This window comes from Ptiloglossa arizonensis, chromosome 2 (assembly GCF_051014685.1).
Source record: "Ptiloglossa arizonensis isolate GNS036 chromosome 2, iyPtiAriz1_principal, whole genome shotgun sequence".
Lineage (NCBI taxonomy): Eukaryota > Metazoa > Arthropoda > Insecta > Hymenoptera > Colletidae > Ptiloglossa > Ptiloglossa arizonensis.
Window position 1 is genome coordinate 27,245,279 of NC_135049.1, and position 21,058 is coordinate 27,266,336.

Consider the following 21,058-nt stretch of genomic DNA (forward strand, 5'->3'; position numbering starts at 1 on the left):
CTTTCTTTTTAGAGCCTTTATCGTTCTTTAGGTGAAAGAGAGTGATTTTGTACACTTAGAAGTATCAATAATAAATGATTTTGCGTTACGAATTACTGTAATTAAATATGTATGTACGAATATTTTTAGATGTTATTCAATGGTTGGTAAATACAGTTGTTCTTTCAGGAATCTTCTCTAGTTTGAAGTGTTTGAATAATTTCAGGTTTGTATATCGTGCTGTGGGAAAAAAATAACTATTTTTAAACGGATAGCGTAGATTTCACAATCCTCCATCGATGTGAACCTCTCGCGTAGAGACACCTAGTCTGACCAATTATTTCGCGGAAATACATGCGATACACAGAGATTAGCATTATTATTTTTAATTGGAAATGATGTTGTGCGATGCCTCCGATTAATTAGCGCCTTTTTTGCACCGGAGTTCTCGGAAGTTGGGGAATTCTGAAACGACGAGGTTCAAGTTTCTCGGCTCTTTCGAGAATTTTTATTATCATTATTCGTAAAGAATGCCTACTATTAAATTCCACTTGCCTTATTAATGTAAAAGTTAATACCGTGTACCGTATTAGTTGAAACTCGATGCATCGATTTGTTCGAATGGCCCTAGATACATTAACGACCATAAATATTTAAACTCTCGTGGAAATCCCAACGAAAGGGTTTCATCATCTTTGCAATGTAGATAACTGTAAATAGAACTCGTATCAATTGACGTTGTTAACACCATAGAGGAACTAAGATACATTATACAGGGTGGGGCATCTAACACGTTCACCTTGAATACGTCGTAAAGTATGCAATGTTTGATAAATGATTTTATACAATTGTTGCATAATTTCAAAGGTAGCATTACATAACTTACGTGCTCCTCTGCAGGTGAAGACGCCTCGAAGATCTGAAGTTTTCCTTTTTCGATAGAATGTCCAATATTTCATAATTCGAACATCGAAAGTCACGGTATTAAAAAAGAATTGGATCAAAGGTACACGTGGATTCACGGGACTGGAACATCTAAGCACTCTTAGCGCACAAAATGTTAGTTAGCGTATGCGAACAATTACATTATTGACTCAAGGTTAATGAAGAGATAGGAGACTACCAGTTGGGCCGGTTTAATATGCTACAACCTACTAACCTTCGGTAGGTAAAAATCATTTCTCCCAGGTGTACACCCACTTGCAGAGATTCGTGCAAAATCAGGGAATATGGTTAGTGTGACTTTACCCCTTCTCCTTCTCGGGTGGCATCGCGATCTTGCATACAGAGGCGCTTGACGGCTGCGCGACACAGTTGCGCAGAATCATTGTACCGCTGACCGCGCTACGGTGCGGTTCGAGCCTACCGAAACGTCGCAGAAGTCGTACGAATCGCTACGGAACAATGACGCTCCGTCGATAACTCGATATTAAAGTTTAAAATAGGTTATTAATGTAAACACGTGTAGCGAGAACGAGAGAGGAAGAAGATCCGTTAGCTGCCCGTTCCACGAAGTAAACGTTGATAAATACTCGTAGCATAGTATCGTAGTTTGATATTCACCTTGTACGCGACTAAGGAGAAATAGAAGGGGCTTCGATCTTTTCTCCCGAGTTGTCGATTATAACAACTGTTACACATTCTTATTTTGCAATATTATTTTTCACGAAGTTCAAGTCTTCGACTCGATATTATTTTTCACGGAGCACGTAGTTCGCTATCAGGGGTGGTCGACCAGAGATTCCTTCTGTTTTCTCTACGCCGTTCCGAAGCGGTAAACAGGGTTATCGAGGAGACTCGCAGACTCCGTGTCTCTCTCGGCGTTGTCTTATCGCGGTGGTTCGTTAAAAAAGGAACCGTACCAACGACGGCGTAATTGATTTCTGGCTGATAATTTTTACAAAGTCCTTGGTGGTCTGCTTATCGTGCGTAAAAAAACGTATCTCATCTGACCGTGTTACGTCAGTGCTTAACATTCGGTTCGCGGACGTCGAAACCACGCGCTCGCTTCGCCATCTTTCTTTTCGTTTCGCGGACAATGTACCTACATAGCTATTCAAGGTAAAATCGAGCGGCACGGAAAACTTCTATTCTTTGAAATTCTTTGACAGTCTCTGGGTCGGATGTTTAATTAAAATGTTCAATTCACAGTGAATGTAAAATATACCGGTACAACACGAGACAAGTTTGTACAATTGTTTCTATTGATTCATTTTAACGGAACAAACAACTCGTACATACATTTCGACATCTTTGGAATATCGATGTAATCGTGACCTTTGCGAAAAGTGTCGGAAAAGAATCCATCGAGTGTACAAATAGACGCGTAATAAGTATTAATGCAGTGCGTGCATATTTCGTAACGAGAATAATTTATTTGAATACTCCAACGATTCGGTTCCAACTGCATTTGTACGAACTCGAACTGTATAGGTTGTAACAGCAGGTGCCCGATATATTAAGGTACGATTCTACGTACCAAAATAAAACGAAATTCAAGAATAACGAAATTACGTCGAAGGTTTTCTATCCGAGTAATTAATCACTGAAAACATGCGTAAAAGGTGTTTGGAGGGAGAGACAACTGCTGATGGCGCGTGGACGTCAGCTGACTCACGACTGGCAGTGCTGTAGTCATCTAGAAGGACCCACTTATCTCGCAACCAATGTAATACACATTTTACAACATAACGCGATTACCGTTCAGATACTTTATAAAATTCTTGAAAGAATTTTGCTCGTTTCGCAAACATTCACCAATAACCGTGACCGTTCGAACTTTTGTTTCAGGTCGAGTCATTGTGCAAATACATTTCGCTCGTGCGATTTAATTCGGTGTTTCGTTCAATCTCGAGAAATTTGTTTCTCTCGACCAATTGTCATATTTCGTCGTTTCCCGCCAATAGACGAACAATCGTGAAAAATTTCCTCATAGAGATGATCCACGAAATTTGTATTCCGAGTGATCGATCGATCGGTTAGATTCGTTTATGCGTGTCGCGTTCAAGCTTCGAATAGAAATTTCGTCATCGAGTATCTACGTGTTTGCGAATTGCACTTTCTATGTGTTTTGCTGTCGCTGCACGTGACATGTAAATATCGGGATCGTTACTAAAGCACAAACGGAATCAACGGGTGGAGTACCGTGGACGAAACAACGAAATAGGAAAAAGTACGCTCGAAAGAATTGGAAAGAACCACGATCCGTAACTCTCGTTACGGGGAGAATGGCGTACGAGTGGCGTACGAAACCTGGTGGAACGTGCATAAATACGAACACTTTGAAATTTCCTTATGTCATATCTCCTTATTAGGTCAGATAATGTTGCCTCTACATTGTACAATCTTTGACCTCTCTACACACTGGTTGCAGAAAAATAACACCGATGATATTTGCTCCGATATTTGAACGATGATGTTCGAACACGTGAAATTGTACACCGAAATATTCAAAAGTTTACGTTTGTTCAGGTACCGCTAAAATATTCCAACCCCCGTTACGGACAATCGAAACATAATACAAAGTATGAAGACGTTTCAAGCGTGACACGATTACTTTCAAAGAAAGTAAACAACTCGGTGATCGGTCAGGTATTATTTCAAGATAATTCGATCGTTAGTGTTGCCACCGCTCGAACGTTCGTTTACTTTTTTTCCAGGCTAGAAGGAAACAATAAAACAAAGAAACGATGCGTGTTTTGCACGCGGAGCACGTCACCGATGAGCAAGTGTACAGGGGGTTCAAAAGTTATCTACATGCTTTGTTTGTCGCCACATTATCAAGCAGGCCGCAAAGGCGTGCTCGGGCTATCTTATTTTTTTCACGATAACGCATGCGAATGCACGAAGGGTTTCTTTTCTATGTAGACGATCGGCACGCCGGAGAAAAAACACCGCGCTGAACGATTAAACGCCAAGTGGAGGACACGAGGATACATAACATCGGGAGATGTCGTAAATCGACCACCGTTTCATCGCTACGGTGACATTTTCAGCGAGAACACGCGGATACGTTGTAAGAACACCGGATTAATCTTTACAATCGTCTCGAGAATCGTTAATTACCCGCAATCGGTTAGATCGATCTTCACCGGCGAGTACTTTGTCCTAGACCTTATTACCGAAGAATTATTGCTCGTTCGGGTATTTATACGAATCCTCGGACCATCATAGACGAGAATATTAGTGACCTCGATGACTAGGGCATGTTCGATTAATTTAACGAGTATTCGAACGATTCTCCGGATAAAAATCGATTCGAAATTATTTTTCGAAGAATTATTGCTCGTTTGGGTATTTATTCGAATCCTCGGACCATCATAGACGAGAATATTAGTGACCTCGATGACTAGGGCATGTTCGATTAATTTAACGAGTATTCGAACGATTGTCCAGCTAAAAATCGATTCGAAATTAATTTTCGAAGAATTATTGTTCGTTCGAGTATTTATTCGAATCCTCCTCACCGTAGACGAGAAAATTGGCTACCTCGGTTTCCTCGATGACCAAGGCGCGTTAATTGAACGAGTATTCGAACGATTGTCCAGATAAGAATGAATTCGAAATTATTTTTCGAATAATATCCAACGGTGATACTAGACCAGTTACATCGTACCGTGGAGGTTTCAATGATACTTGGGAATCGATACGTATCGACATTGAATCGAATACATATATTAACAATAAGGAAGTTCACTTATTTCGGTACCTGTTCGATGCATTAAACATGCAATAGTTGGGAATCGATACGTATCGGTATTGATGAGTATGTTATCGGATCGGTACCATCGTTAGTTGGAAGTATTCGTCGCGTTAGATCGGACAGAGGTGCAACCTTGAGATCAAAGGCAATCAGAGCAAATAAGATCGCCGCGTAGAATCAGAAGCGGTAAACAATCGCGATACCGAGAACAAGAGACGGCTAAACGGAAAGGAAGGGCCCAATGATTGGACAAACGATCTTGTCGAAAATGCAATCGTATGCACTGTTGACGCGTCGCGAGAATGGATAACTCGTCGTTGCCCGACCATGTGACTGACATTAACTAATTCAGTGCTCTAATATACCGGCATGGGGTCGTGAACCCATGGGACATCCGTGGCGATAGTCGAGCGATCTTCTAGTGTGTCGTGCTTCAAACTCGAGCAACACGAATACCACTTCGAAACCGTACTACCGGAGTATAGGTGACAAAAGGATAGAAAGAGACTCCCAATGAAGAGATCCACGAAGAAACATCTCGACTGGAGTACTTGTCGCGAACGTATGTTTATATTGATCGTAATTCGTATATTTCTGAATACACTCATTTTTTCTTTTTTTTTTTGTTACTCGAACCGAAGCTATTTTACGAGCCGAACACGTGAACGCAATTAACAGATTGTGCAACCCGACGAATATTTAGGAGAACGGATTCAATTTATTTGGCCGATCTGTTACTTCCCTTCGGTCGCAAGTACTCGACAATTGGCACCGCTCTTAAACGAACATCGAATGCCTTCTTAAATTAACCGTGTTAAAATTCTCACCTACGAGAAGGGTTCTCCCGTCTATAAATAAATGAATCCCGTCACGGGTGATTCGATATGTTCGTTGGATCGAAAATCCTTTATCGTGCCGAATCGACGAAAGAGAACGATCGAATTTTTTAGAAAAATTCCAAAAATTGCGCTTCTATCTTTATCTACGAACATCTTCGGCACGATCGGGAGAAAAGGAGAGGAGGCATCGGGAGTCGCCAGCGGTACAACATCCGGTCCCCCCTCTCCTTGACTGTATAAACTCGAGTGGAGGGGGCAAGGGCTGTTAACAGGGCTGTTACTTTACGCACAGTCACGGGACCACATTCCTCCTTCGCTCCTTACAACCGAGACTGTGTGCATTGTGTGTCACGTTCCACGCACAGAGTTTACGAGCCTAGATAAGTGACGAGCTACCTTTGTTCCCTTGTGTACCGAATTCAAATACCTAATAATATTCCACAGCGTTGACGACGAACGAGAATTTTGTTTAACGTGTCCAGATTCGATGTAAAAAAATTAGTTTTAATAGACACATGGATCTCCACCGAAGAAAGAAATTTCTCCGTGGATAAGGCAATATTAAATACAAAAAATGTCGCTTTCAGTTTCGTTTTCAATTTTTGTTCCTTTTATTTCGAGAATTTTACGAGTTTTCCCCTATAATTTGCAATCACAATCACGTATCTACTATAATGATATTAACAATAAGTAAAATAACTTTTCTATGTATAACGGATAGTCAATGTTTTAACAATATACTTTCGTGCTAGTAACGGATACAGATTTGTAGTTTCTTTAGAAAAGTACATTGGAAAGTTGGAAAATGTACAAGTTGCGATTTTTGTTCCGAACACTTGTACACTTGCCGCGTGTGAAAACATTGGGTCCGTGTAAGACGCGGAGGCGGTTCGCTGAGGGGTTTAACGCGAATCCACGAGGGACAAGAGCCGGAATAAAGTAGGATGTATTTGCTCTCGGTCTCCCCACCCTTTCCGCCAGACAATCGTAGCTGCGGAGGCGGCGAATAAAGAGGGCGCCTTCATCCGTCCCAGTTGGGCGCGTGGGACCGTCGGCAGTCGCGAATTGGGACTCGCGGCTGCCACTGCACGTGATTCTTCGAGTCCCCGATGGAATTGTCGAGAACGATAAAAATAATCCGTGACTTTCTTAGGATTGCTGGAAAGTAGAGTAGAACCTCCATGATTCGAATACAACTGTTGTTGAGAGTCTCTAGTGGAAAATGACTATCAGTGGATAGAGATGTATACAATGATTGTTGGAAAGTAAACTAGAACCTACATAATTCGAAAACAACTGTCGTTGAGAGTCTCTAGTGAAAAATGATCGTCAGAGTGTAGAGTTTTCTGCAATAATTGTTGGAAACTAGACTAGAACTGTTGTTGAAAGCTTCTGGTGGAAAATAACTGTCAGAGGGTAGAGATCTCTGCAATGATTATTGAAAACTAGACTAGGACCTCCATGATTCGAATACAATTGTTGTTGAAAGCTTCTGGTGGAAAATGACTATCAGTGGATAGAGATGTATGCAATGATTGTTGGAAAGTAAACTAGAACCTACATGATTCGAAAACAACTGTCGTTGAGAGTCTCTGGTAGAAAATGACTGTCAGAATGTAGAGTTCTCTGCAATAATTGTTGGAAACTAGACTAGAACTGTTGTTGAAAGCTTCTGGTGGAAAATGACTGTCAGAAGATAGAGATCTTTGCAATGATTGTTGAAAACTAGACTAGGACCTCCATGATTCGAATACAATTATTGTTGAGAGCTTCTGGTAGAAAATGACTGTCAGAGGGTAGAGATCTCCGCAATGATTATTGAAAACTAGAGCAAAACCTCCATAATTCCAGTACAACTGACTACTTGTTTCAAATCTCTAACATAAAATGTCCGTCAGGATACAGAGGTCTCTTCAGTGATCAGAGAAAGCTTGCAGACGTTTCTGAACACAATACACGTGTCTCCCTCTATACTCGACCAAAAGAAGCCAAATTCATCGATTTCAGCTTCCTTCGAATTCAAGCCTTCACTGCGAATCAGTCCACGAGTGCACGTACAAAATTGGCTACTTTGAACAAATCTATAAAGTGCATACAAAATGCATCTGTGACCAAGAACAGGGCAATAAAAGCCCTGTTCGAAAATCCATATTTTGGATAATCGAGTCCAACGAATTTATGTTCTCTGAATCGTCTCAAAATATTCTTCGACTCGTGCAAGTGGTAGAATCGTAGAGCGGTGTCTCGTAGAGTTTCTGCGTATTAATTAGAAAGCAATCGTACGTTCGTTCGCACTCGACTGTATCTCGGTACTTCCATTTTCCATCCAAGCTTCCGATCTCTCTGTACGATAATTTATCCAGTTTGCGAGAATGACGAAATCGCTCTGTCGAGAATTCGCGCGAATCCTCCCCGTTTAATAGCGTCTGGAAGCGTTCTCCCGGTGTTTACAATGTCCAAGGCAAGTGGTCCACGTGGAAACAAAGCCGACGTAGACTTACGCAAACCGTGCCGGACGATAATGTAAAAATAGCCGCGCTGAAAGTCATCCACGGAAGCAAACGTGCAATAATTGTCGTGCACTCGTAACGCAGCGTTTGTTCACGAGGATCGGGACGTTTGTCGCGAAGGTAGCCGGACAATTAGAAGCGAGACACGTCCGCGTGAAGAATTTACACGTCCAGTCGAGGAACGAAACGAGAGACACTCTCGTCGTTTCTCGCACGGTTGCAACGTTCACGATGCCGTGAGATTACCGCTCGTAATTCCTACGCGACTTCGTTCGATATTCATCGCTGGTAATTAACGGCTAAACTACGCTCAGGATTTTAATCGTCGTTCGGCACGCGTCTTTCGAACGGTTGACAGTGATTTCCTCGTGTTACGGCGGAGCTCGACCGATAACGATCGACGTCGACGAAGAAAAAAAAAAAAACATAACGGACTTCCTCTCTTTTCGGACCACGTTCGTCTTTCTTCGCGTAACGACGCGTTAACACGCGACACGTTATCGTGGCGTCGATCTACCGACTTACGGTTTCGCCCTTGTTTCGCGTACGCTCGAAAGCTGGTTCAACGTTTCTCGGAGACTGTGTTCCGCGCAATCGGAACGAGTGTTCCGTGAAAGATAATTATCAAGAATGGTCGTTGAAATATATTCCAAAAGGAACGTTCGAACGACGCGTACCGTAACAATTATCGAATGCAACAAGATCGAAAGCAATCCGGTAGCCGTGTAACTGCGGAACGATTGTAATTGCCTTATCGATGAACACGGAGCGCATGTATCGGTGTTTCGTGCTCGATACGAAAGTGCAAAACACTCGATTCGGTACTCGCTGGATTTTAACGTAACACTTAACGAATACTCGAGCAACGTATCGGTGCGTTACTTTCCACAGAAATGTAATTATTCGCTCAGGAAATCGTTCGGAGAATTTAGAAAATTTTCATCGGTTTTCGAATCGATACGAATACGAATTTCTCTGCGTTTTGGTGCATCGTTGCAACGTGCGTCTGTCCTCTGGATTTTTCTCCGAGAGAATACCCGTGTTTTATGGAGGCAAGGCCATTATCTTATTATCTCTTGTGATCCAATAAAACTCGTTATTGTATCTGCAAACTTCTTTGATGGTTTTGCAGATTCTTTTTCTGTATCATTAGCATCGTTCAAAGTATTCTGTAACTTTTACACCCACGCGCGTTCCCCATCGCTTCACGATGCATTCCTTGAAATTCTATTTTTTTCAACGATTCGGTCACTCTCTCTCTCCTTCCCACTCACGTGGATAAGTACTTTCTCACTTGTGCATTAGCAGTCACGCGCGCTGTTAACCTCCGCGGATACGCATAGAGCATAGTATATAATAAGTGATACGTCAAGGAAAAATAATACTCATGTGACATTAAATGGTAAGTGAAAGGCATCAGACACGTTTGCCAAGTAACTGTATAAATCCGTACAGCTTGTACGAATGATTCTGGATATCCGCAGGAAAAGTTTCACAACAGCTATTAAACACCGTTTCGATGTACATTTGTAAGTGAGAATAAAAGTGCAACTCTCTGGTAGTAAGAGACTTTGTTGAAATTTAATTCGTCTATTCATTTGTTTATTTATCTAACGTTTTTCGATGTAATTTCTAATGTTAATCTCGAATAAAATACGTACCAAATTTTCCTTGGAAATTTTACGTTACGAAACGAAACGAGAGCAAAGAAAGAAGATTGTTTAAAATTATTTTCTGAAACATACTGATAAGGGTTGACCCACGATGGCGAATAATTCAAACCTTCGTTTAATTGGCGTCAATTGGTGAACATTGAAGATTCTTGTTTCGCGCGAGATTCGATAATTGCGACTCGGTGTGACGCACTGCTTCGACAAGAGTAAAGAAAAATTATTTAAAATAATTCTCTGCTTCATATTGATAAAAGGTAACCTACAGTGACGAATACTTCGAAAGTTTGTCAAGATGTCTTAATCTATAAACATTGATTCACTCGAGTTTCGATAATTGCAACTCGGTGTGACGCACTGCTTCGACAAGAGTAAAGAAAAATTATTTAAAATAATTCTCTGGTACACGTTGATAAAAGTTGACCTACGGTGACGTATAATTCGAAAGTGTGTCGAATTGTCGTCAATCTGTAAATATTGAAGATTTTTGTTTCACTCGAGTTTCGATAATTGCGACTCGGTGTGACGCACTGCTTCGACAAGAGTAAAGAAAAATTATTTAAAATAATTCTCTGGTACACGTTGATAAAAGTTGACCCACGATGACGTATAATTCGAAAGTGTGTCGAATTGTCTTAATCTATAAACATTGATTCACTCGAGTTTCGATAATTGCAACTCGGTGTGACGCACTGCTTCGACAAGAGTAAAGAAAAATTATTTAAAATAATTCTCTGCTTCGCGTTGATAAAAGTTGACCTACGGTGACGTATAATTTGAAAGTGTGTCGAATTGTCGTCAATCTGTAAACATCGAAGATTTTTGTTTCACTCGAATTTCGATAATTGCGATTCAGTGTGACGCACTGCTTCGACAAGAGTAAAGAAAAATTATTTAAAATAATTCTCTGGTACACGTTGATAAAAGTTGACCCACGATGACGTATAATTCGAAAGTATGTCGAATTGTCTTAATCTATAAACATTGATTCACTCGAGTTTCGATAATTGCAACTCGGTGTGACGCACTGCTTCGACAAGAGTAAAGAAAAATTATTTAAAATAATTCTCTGGTACACGTTGATAAAAGTTGACCTACGGTGACGTATAATTCGAAAGTGTGTCGAATTGTCGTCAATCTGTAAATATTGAAGATTTTTGTTTCACTCGAGTTTCGATAATTGCGACTCGGTGTGACGCACTGCTTCGACAAGAGTAAAGAAAAATTATTTAAAATAATTCTCTGGTACACGTTGATAAAAGTTGACCCACGATGACGTATAATTCGAAAGTGTGTCGAATTGTCTTAATCTATAAACATTGATTCACTCGAGTTTCGATAATTGCAACTCGGTGTGACGCACTGCTTCGACAAGAGTAAAGAAAAATTATTTAAAATAATTCTCTGCTTCGCGTTGATAAAAGTTGACCTACGGTGACGTATAATTCGAAAGTGTGTCGAATTGTCGTCAATCTGTAAATATTGAAGATTTTTGTTTCACTCGAGTTTCGATAATTGCGACTCGGTGTGACGCACTGCTTCGACAAGAGTAAAGAAAAATTATTTAAAATAATTCTCTGGTACACGTTGATAAAAGTTGACCCACGATGACGTATAATTCGAAAGTATGTCGAATTGTCTTAATCTATAAACATTGATTCACTCGAGTTTCGATAATTGCGACTCGGTGTGACGCACTGCTTCGACAAGAGTAAAGAAAAATTATTTAAAATAATTCTCTGGTACACGTTGATAAAAGTTGACCCACGGTGACGTATAATTCGAAAGTGTGTCGAATTGTCGTCAATCTGTAAACATTGAAGATTTTTGTTTCACGTGAGGTTCGATAATTGCGACTCGGTGTGACGCACAATTTCGCCTAGGCAAATTTACAGAGTCGGTACCCTTTCCGATACATTATCAGGCTATCTCCTCGGGATAAACACGCGAATTTACAGCTCGAAGCGTTCGCAATTAAGTAGTGCGCTTCGCGCGATAAATACGAACAATTTGCTTCGGTGCTCCGTTAATCGTTCAACTGTATCCGCAGAAAATCTCGAGTGGGAAAAAGCACGATTTTCGCACGAGAAGGTACGTACCGTTTCGCGACGCACTCGCGAGGATCGTGTTCTTGATTGTGGTCGTGTGACCGAAGCAGTTACGTATATCTGAATGGATCGAGAAATTATTCACTTCAGAATTTTCTTTTCTCGTGAATATCTCGTTAACTCGAATCATCGTGCTCGGTGATTTCCATCGATCCTCGTATCGATTTCGTTCGAGAACAAAAAAAAAAAAAAAAGACAAAATTTTCATCCGGATAAAAGTTTCGAACACCGAGTAAAAAACGAGCAATTCTTGAATGAAAATTAGAAAATTAATATTGAGAAAAAAATGCACAAATAAATTTGTGTTTCAAAGCGTCCAGGTATATGTAACTTTCGATTCGATCGTAGATCAAAGTATCTCTACCGATGAATTTCATTTGTGTTGGTTAAAATAAGCTTTGTACAAACTGAGACGTTATTTTCGAACGTGAAATTTGAAGTCGTTCTGGAAAATTACTCGAAATTATTATTCACGCGATATTGTGTTCTACGTTAAAAAAACGACTCGTTGTATATTTAAATGTATTTGTATTCACGTACCGTGCCAATTGTCTCGTATAAAAGTTGTCGATTTCGTTCACTTTCGAGTTCATTCGTAGCAATCGAATATCTATAAAATATTCGAACGCCAAATCGTTTAAATAGCCCGTGCCCCGATACAAACTAACCGAGGAAAGAGTCATCGATCGGAGGTCGGTGCCGGCATCGGGTAAGACAAACCATTCATCAAATTACGTGGTAATTTTGATCAATGATAACTGGTGACTTTGAAGGCAGCTTCCTACGAGCCCTCGTTGAGGGAAGTGGCCAATTGCCGTGTACGGCTACCGTACAGTCGCTACTAGAAATCCTCTCGTTAAGACTTCTTTGAAACTCTCGTGACTCTCCCGTCGAAAACTGTAACGAAAAAACACATCGCACCCTCGACGATCGTCGTGACTCGCACCCTGAACGGTGTATTGGTAATTTCTCCCGATTCCTCGGCTCGATAAAAAAATTAAACCGCTCGTCCTTGGATCGTTCGATCGTAACATTTACACAACTGTTCATAGTACTCGTAACCCGTACGAAATAACCGTTTAATCTTCCACGAGTCTCCGGAACTCGGACAATTACAGTAAAAACTTATCACGAATCGTTTTTGACAACGCAAAAAAAAAAACTCCATCGTTGAACACACCGACTCCAATTCTATAAAGTACCATTTTCGAGAAGGTGAGAAACTTTCCCTGGTTCTCTCTTCGTGGATCACCCCGTTTCGAAGTTGTCCCTGGTAAAGTCCTCCGCAAATGGAAAAAAAAAAACAAAAAAAAAAATTTCCCTAGCAAAAAACCGTAAATGTTCAACGACGAACCGAAACCCAGAAACGTCCCCTTCGAAATAGAGTGGAAGTAGACGTCTCGACGCGTAGTCGAGCGTAATTTTTTTCTCGCGCGAAAGCACGGCTTTCCGGCGGTGCGAAAATCATCGTCATTCACGAGTGTCCTCGCAGTGACACCGTCAGAGGTGTCCGCGGCAATCGTGAGCGCCGATATCGCGGGGGAAGAAGCGCGAACGTGTGTTGCGGCGGTGGCGGCGGTGGCGGCGGTGGCGGCGGTGGCGGCGGCAGCAGCAGCGCGACGACGACGTCGACAACAGTTGGAGCGAGGCTAATGGGTCCGTAAATTGGTACCGGCCAGGCCCTCCCATCTGAGGTCTGCACGGTGGTTCTCTCTTCTCATTGTCAGTGTGACTCATTGGCTTGTTGTGCGACGGTCCGGTCTGCCCACCGTTCAATTGCTCCGTGACGCCTTTCTTTCCTCCTTCTGTTTCTTCTTTGTTCTTTTTTCCACCGAATTTCTGCATCCGCCGAGCCGGTGGTGTCAGTGTCAGTGTCACGCGGTCCCGGAGGTCCACGAGAAACTCCGAAAGGGGTTGCCGCCACCCGATCGGTTCCCCGTTACCAGCGTGGAGGACATGAGCTCCGTTGTTCCGTGGCCCGCGAACGTCTCCATTCACCGTGTCCTGGTTTCGACGATGAAAGAGAGACGACGATTCCCGACCGTTTGTGTTCGCGATCGTTGATCGACGAGTTCCCGGGGAAGCTCGAGAGCTTTCGGAGGATGCACGACGCGCGATTACGTAACACTTCGCGAAATTTCGGAGCCGAGTTCGCGATCTGAGCCCTACGACGCTCGTCGGGTGTCCAACGGTTGACGATCGACGCGTTTGGTGTCACGGATCGGTGTGGTCGATCACCGGAGAATCACCATGGAGAAACAAACGACGAAGAAAGAGCTCCTGGACGAGACTCTTCATTATCATCATCCGGAGGGCAGCGAGGAGGAAGTGGACAGGGAATGGGAGGAATTTAGCAGACTGATGGCGAAGTTTCGGGAGAACCGGCGGAACAGACCGCACAGGTATCGGCCCGTTTCAATTTCATCTCGATAAAGGGGGAGGAATGGAAATAATTCACTCCCGGGAGCGTGCACGATGCCTCGGGACGATCGCGAGCGGATAAATCGGCTCGACTATCCAGGCCTGGGACTTGATCGAGCTTTGTGCATTCGAATGTTCGAGTACTCGAGTACCGAGTGTTCGAGTGTACGGATAGTTGGAATTCGAGTAACGAAGTGTGCGAACACTCGAGTAATCGAATACTCGAACAGTTGAGTATCGAGTACTGGAGTGTACGAACATTCGAATATCGACTACTCGAATAGTGTTCGAATACTTGAGTATCGAGTACTCGAATAGTGTTGGAATACTTGAATATCGACTACTCGAATAGTGTTCGAATACTTGAGTATCTAGTACACGAATAGTGTTCGAATACTTGAGTATCGAGTACACGAATAGTGTTGGAATACTTGAGTATCGACTACTCGAGCGCTGTTCGAATACCTGAACATCGAACGTTCGAGTATACGAGTATTTGAATATCGAGTCTTCGAATATACGAACGCTTGAGCATCGAGTGATCAAACACTATTCGAATACTCGAGTATCGAGTGTTCGAGTATACGAATATTTGAGCATCGAGTGATCACGCACTATTCGAATACTCGAGTATCGAGTATCGAGTGTTCGAGTAGTGCGACGAGTACCGTAAGATCTGCAACTGTGGAAAATATGAAACCGATCGAGTTCGCGTCCATGTTGAAACTTTATTCGATACAATGATTCCACAATCGGTACCGTTTCAAGACGATAAGTCCCAGGCCCAATTTGGGACACGAGGTATCCTCTAATTCGTAATGTTTTGTTCTCGCCAGACCCTCGCAAGCTTTCTATCCGTGTCCTCCGCCGAACGCGGACGAAGACCAGCAGGATTTCGATCCCTTCGATTACATTAACACGATTGTAAGCGATTTTCGTAATAGTGCATCGTTTGCATCGTGGCATCTCGCGTGCACGAGACGAAACGGAATCTCTCATCTGTCGCGCACTGCGTTCGAAACCTTTTGGAACATCGCCGCACGTTCGTGCCAATACCTAGCGAATCATGTTCGCTGCTTGCCAATCACACGTTACTACGTCTTTCTCGGCCAATGGCAAACCATAACTTCGATCGAAAAGACCGCGCCTCGTGTAACACCATTTTCACGGTTAAATCGCGTAACAGATGGTTTCTCTTCTTCCTGCACGTAGCACTACGTTCTTTCGGAACCACGCGTAGCACTACGTTCTCTCCGTTCGGGACACACGTGAAACTACGTTTTCGGGGGGGAACTCGTAATACCTAGTCCCTTTTGGAAAACACGTAATACTACGTGTTTCGTTAAACGCACGTAGTACTACGTTTCCTCCGTCCGGGGCACACGTAATACTACGTTTTTGGGGGAAGAACACTGGTACTGCGTTCTTTATTTGCAAATACGTAGTACCATGTACATTTAAAGAAACACGTAGTACTACGTACATTTAAAGAAACACGTAGTACCATGTACATTTAAAGAAACACGTAGTACTACGTACATTTAAAGAAACACGTAGTACTACGTACATTTAAAGAAACACGTAATACTACGTACATTTAAAGAAACACGTAGTACTACGTACATTTAAAGAAACACGTAGTACCATGTACATTTAAAGAAACACGTAGTACTACGTACATTTAAATAAACACGTAGTACTACGTACATTTAAAGAAACACGTAGTACTACGTTTTCTTCGTCCGGGACACACGTAAAACTACGTTTGGGGAGGATACGTAGTACTACGTTCCTTTTGACAAACACGTAGTTCTACGTCTTTTCTTTAAACACACCTAGTACTACGTTTACACCTTTGCACGTAACACCGCAACTTACGAAACACCCAGGATCGCGTTTACCTCAGCACGTAGTACTACGTTACATCCGTTACGTATACACAGTACACACCTATCTCGAGAAAACGTATTGCTACGTTCCAACGTAGCGTGCAACGCGTTCTTCATCGAAGGAATCGACCACGTTCTACGCCACAACAAGGTGTTGTTGGAACATTTTGAAAGAATCGGAAACGTTGCCGTGTCGCACGAGCGGCGTGACATTTTCGAATCGAATCACGTAGTACTACGTACAAGCCCGTTTCACCACGCGTCGGGTCACGTATCGGGAAATAATCGTGCAAATTACTTCGGGACACCGGTTTGCGGAATCGTGTCACGGTTTTTCTGAATAAATACGGTTCTCTCTGTTCACGTGATCGTATTCTTTGACCGCGACAGCCGGCGCGCGATAGATTCCACCTCGGCGCGAAAAATCGAAGAAAATGAGAAACGACGCCTCGGACAGATATCGCATTTTCCTTTCACCTTATCGGAAAAAGAAATTCCAATGGAATCACGCGGTCTCGGGAAGCCGCGTCGTCCGTACAAGTGTTCTGGGCGTCGTCTACGAGCACAATGCCGTTGAACCAATGCCGAACGACGGATTTAAAATTAAACCGTCTTCGCTGCCGGTAGACGAATCCCAGACGAGACCGCAGCCGGCTGCCAATATCGGCTGCCAATATCCGACACGCGCTTTTGTTCTCTCGATCGTTTGTTTTATTCAATATTACCCGCGATAGCTAAACGTAACGTTTGTCAAACTCCTCGTAGATACAAGTAAGTGTTCACGGAGAAACATTTGAAACGAATTCTCCTTTTCAAAAGAGAATCTTAAGATCCCGTGATCGCATCTTGACCAGCGAAATAGAAATTTTCCTTCGAACGTGAAATTTTGTATTTAAATTTTGCATTTGAATTCTTTTATTACCATAGATTATCCAATTTGCATTGAATTCTTTTATTACCTACCATCACCTTCGAGAGATTCTCAACGTTCTACACGATCGTGAAATTTTCTATTTAAATTTTGCATTTGAATTCTTTTATTACCATGGATTATCCAATTTGCATTGAATTCTTTTATTACCTACCATCACCTTCGAGAGATTTTCAACGTTCGAGTAACCAACGAAAAGTTACCTACTAGAAAATGAAATTATATTCCACTAACAGGGAAGAAAATCTTACTCTATACAGATACAAGTAAGTGTAATCGGAGAACAATTTGAAACGAATTCTCCTTTTTAAAAAAGAATTTCAAGACCCCGTGATCGCACCTTTATCATCGAAATAGAAATTTTCCATTGAACGTGTGTGTATCTACACGATCGTGAAATTTTGTATTTAAATTCTTTTATTGCTATGGATCACCTTCGAGAGATTTTCAAGGTTCGAGTAACCAACGAAAAATTACCTATTAGAAAATGAAGCTATATTCCACTATCGAGGAAGAAAATCTTAACTATTGGCGACACAGAAATCCCACCATTGTGCGACTAAGAAATTCAGGTAGTGTATGTACAGGAACGTATGTATCTCCCATATGCGTACACATTTTTATACGAAAATTTGCACAAATATTCCACAAACTACCTCTCTTAACTTATACACGAAACATCGATATCGGACGATCCGTACGATAGGAAAAAATTGCCAAGTATCGAGTATCTTTTCAGTCGGGAGTGTTCTGCTTTAAGAGGGGCTTTGATCTCGCCGGATGCTCGAAAAGAATAACGTTTTCCCCGGTTTTCTTGCCCGTTCGTGTCCGAGATGTTCGCGAAACGTCCCTCGATAGCCTGAACGTTAATTCGATCGATAAAACCGGTGATCTCTGTTCTCGGAAACAATGTCTCGGCTCGTTTGAGATTTTTCACGTTGCACCGCGCACAGTAGCGACCTTTGAACGGTTGCCAAGTGGGCGAGAGAGACTACATTTTAAATAAACGTTCCGTGAGAGCAGCCAGCAATAACGGTTCGCGATCCCTGTCAGTTCTGTCGTGTAATATCCGACGACGTTAAACGAGCCGCGGCTCTTTTCTCTGCTCGAATCGTCTCGTCGATCTCTAACCAACATTTTTTCCTTTTTCCTCGCTCTTGGGTCAATTTTCCGATCGAATCGCCCCGATGGTTCCCTCGGTGGAAAAATGAACAAAGTTTTCGCAAATGTCGACGAAACGTCGGATCCTCTGGTCGTCGGTCGCGTATGCGTACGCAGCGACCTTGACACGAAATGTACATCACGGGATCGCAGTGATCAACTGTGGTCCGAATAAGCTTCCACGAAATTAGAAGTTTACAAGGCGAGCGCCTTGACTCGAAATCGGTTCTGCCCGCATTGAAGAAACCCCGTTAAGAGTCAACCTTTCGACCTCGAAACGACAACCTCGGTGTTCGACAATTTTTCCCGACGATGCGGAACCTTCGTACCGGATGTTCTATACATCCGTTGAAAGTTCATACTTTGAACAATGTTTCCACAAATTTTCGTCAAAGAATGTTTACTTTTACGGTAAATACGAGCGTTCTTGTAACGCGCTGTCCGAATTCCCCTGGCGCACTTTTTGGGCGGATTTCTACAATGCTGATAGTCGGAATTGAATAAAATTGATATTTTTTTAAACTAGAGAAACGTGATTATCGTTGTACCGAGAAACTTTTTTTTCTATCGAAAGCTATCGAAGAAAATTAAATTTCACCGATTAGAATCGACCATTGTCTAAAGTTTCTCCGAAAGACAATTTCGGAGAGAAAAATCCGTAAATGAAACGATAGAGAACGTCAGTGAGAACGTACCGGTTTAAATTTCAAGCTAATCGGATAATTAATTCCAGAGCGAAATTACCAATTTGACGAAACGCGTGTAAAGTTCGTTGCGCTGGGACACGTTTCGCGAAGAACGTTGCGTCTTCTGATCAATGTTTCGTATTTCTTTCAAATATTTCTAGACAATGTTCTCGTGGATGAAAATACGAGAGGAACGTCGGGTTCTGGTAAAGCGGTGGTTCCATCACGAAAGAGGCGACTCGACAATCGGAAACGTTTCATTTTTCTCGTATTTTTTATTGTCAAGGGGACTGCGAGCGCGGAATGCATAAAACCGCGTTGCATAAGTCCCGGCGCGCGAAACGCGTACGTCGAACGATGTTTCGCGTATCGTTGCTCCACGGAGCGAGTCCGCGGGACGACACTTGCAAGCGTTCGAGTACTGTTTTAATTCTCCGCGACGAATCGGTGATTACGAGAGGGAAACCGGTCACCCGTGAGAACAAAAAGCTCACCGTGCTGTGTCTCTCTGCAGCTTGCGAGAGCGCTTGCATTGAACGCTGCGGTTAACCTGTTGTTACCCGATGATGAATGGACCGCGACGAATTCTCGTGTTCGGTTGCTCGTGAACGGGAGAGATCCGTGGAAAAGGTGTACGAGGCGACGAGAACGATTTTACGTCGCGTTACACGTTCGTTATGCATCGTAATCGGTATCCGTTATCGGTTAATAAATTGATATTCACTGTTTCGTATCACCGTTCCGTATCGTTCGGTTCGCGTTTTATCAGGAATTATTTACTCCAGATTCTTGCTATTTACTTACACTTTGTTCCATTATTTATTACCTGCACCGGGAAATGCACTTTGCATCGTTGCTATTCACGACTGTTCGTTACCGTTTTTTTTATTTTACAATGTTTAATACGCGGTATATTTTCAGTATTGGTACATATTTACTATTTATCATTATTCCATTATTTATTACCTATAAATTAATTATAATAAGATTTATTACCTTAAATACATAGTGGTATTTATTACCACTTTGCATCGTTGCTATTCACGACTGTTTCTTACTGTTTTTTTTTATTTTACAATGTTTAATACTCAGTATATTTTCACTATTGGTACATTTTTACTATTTACCATTATTCCATTATTTATTACCTTAAATACCTAGTGGTATTTATTACCACTTTGCATCGTTGCTATTCACGACTGTTCGTTACCGTTTCTTTTATTTTACAATACTTAAACTCGGTATATTTTCACTATTGGTACATTTTTACTATTTACCATTATTCCATTATTTATTACCTTAAATACCTAGTGGTATTTATTACCACTTTGCATCGTTGCTATTCACTACTGTTCGTTACTGTTTCTTTTATTTTACAATGTTTAATACTCGGTATATTTTCACTATTGGTACACATTCACTATTTACCATTATTCCATAATTTATCACCTGCATCGAGAGATGCACTTTGCATCCTTGCCATTCACGACTGTTCCTTACCGTTTCTTTCATTTTACAATACTCAATACTCAATATATTTTCACTACTTACAACTGTTCACTTCCTTTACCAATATATTCTATCTCGTTCGCAAATAGACAACCCAAGATTATTACTCTCATACTTTCTCCCCGCTCGATCTTCCTCTTTCCTATTTCTTCCTTCCCTTCAACATCTGTGCTAAACTTTTCCTATCAATTTGCTCATTTTCCCTCTCGTTTCGCCCATAAAAATCGCAACTTTGCAACGCGCGCTCGAGACCGCGAACGTTAAACGAATTCGAAGCTGGCAAGTTCGCGGAATAACTTTCGCTCGTAAATTGTTAACAGTTTCATTAGATCTTCGTTCAACGGCATTGCTCCCACGTATTGTCTTCGCTTCGTTCTATTTCGCCGCGTCTCCTCGTTCCAAGCTCGCGCATCGTCAAACGTTACCCTTCGACGACCGATCGTGTTTCAGGGATTCCTCATGGATCCGCGTAAACGCGACGCAATTTCCTACGATGATCGCAGCAAACGAAAAAGTGCACGCCGAGTGTTGCAGCGACGGCTTTCTAAGCAATACATTCATCTGCATGAATGAGCGCTTAAGGACTCGTTACGTTTATCCGACACGCGTGACCAACATGCAAATCCACTCACGTGACGCACAGACCCGAGGGC

General features: G+C 42.1%; 2 protein-coding genes across 11 annotated transcripts in view; one reads left to right on the forward strand and one right to left on the reverse strand.

Moving 5' to 3' along the window:
• The window catches only part of Clc-a (chloride channel protein 2), a 67,970-nt gene that overhangs the window by 30,927 nt on the left and 15,985 nt on the right, over positions 1 to 21,058 (forward strand). For 3 of the 8 annotated variants that reach the window (XR_012994266.1, XR_012994267.1, XM_076326913.1), the window contains exons 1-2: positions 13,448 to 14,210; positions 15,066 to 15,153. The exons of 3 other annotated variants lie outside the window; for them this stretch is intronic. Coding sequence is in view for 2 of the 5 variants with exons in the window: in XM_076326913.1 (XP_076183028.1) it covers positions 14,059 to 14,210; positions 15,066 to 15,153 (240 nt within the window). In the remaining 3 variants the exon portion in view is untranslated. Of the gene's footprint in view, positions 1 to 13,445; positions 14,211 to 15,065; positions 15,154 to 21,058 lie in introns of those variants that run through there. 2 more of the 8 variants (XM_076326919.1, XM_076326921.1) reach the window with 2 other exon arrangements.
• On the reverse strand, positions 12 to 1,188 carry LOC143154894 (uncharacterized). Of its 3 annotated transcripts, XR_012994268.1 has the most exons (4): positions 1,139 to 1,188; positions 866 to 1,023; positions 535 to 689; positions 12 to 444 (listed from the first exon to the last, which is right to left on the reverse strand). XR_012994268.1 is itself a non-coding variant. In XM_076326945.1 (3 exons), the coding sequence occupies exons 1-3, from the start codon at positions 1,156 to 1,158 to the stop codon at positions 616 to 618; spliced, it is 252 nt and encodes an 83-aa protein (XP_076183060.1). In that variant the 5' UTR covers positions 1,159 to 1,188; the 3' UTR covers positions 12 to 615. The 3 variants fall into 3 exon arrangements, 2 of the variants coding, with proteins under 2 accessions (XP_076183060.1, XP_076183059.1); XM_076326945.1 differs by having other exon boundaries at positions 12 to 689; XM_076326944.1 differs by having other exon boundaries at positions 12 to 1,023.

Bases quoted from the DNA above. Each gene is read 5' to 3' on its own strand.
- LOC143154894 (XM_076326944.1), bottom strand. From the start codon at position 1,158: ATGATTTTTACCTACCGAAG. The intron at 1,024-1,138 runs GTTAGTAGGTTG...TTGTGCGCTAAG, and splicing joins ATGATTTTTACCTACCGAAG to AGTGCTTAGATGTTCCAGTC.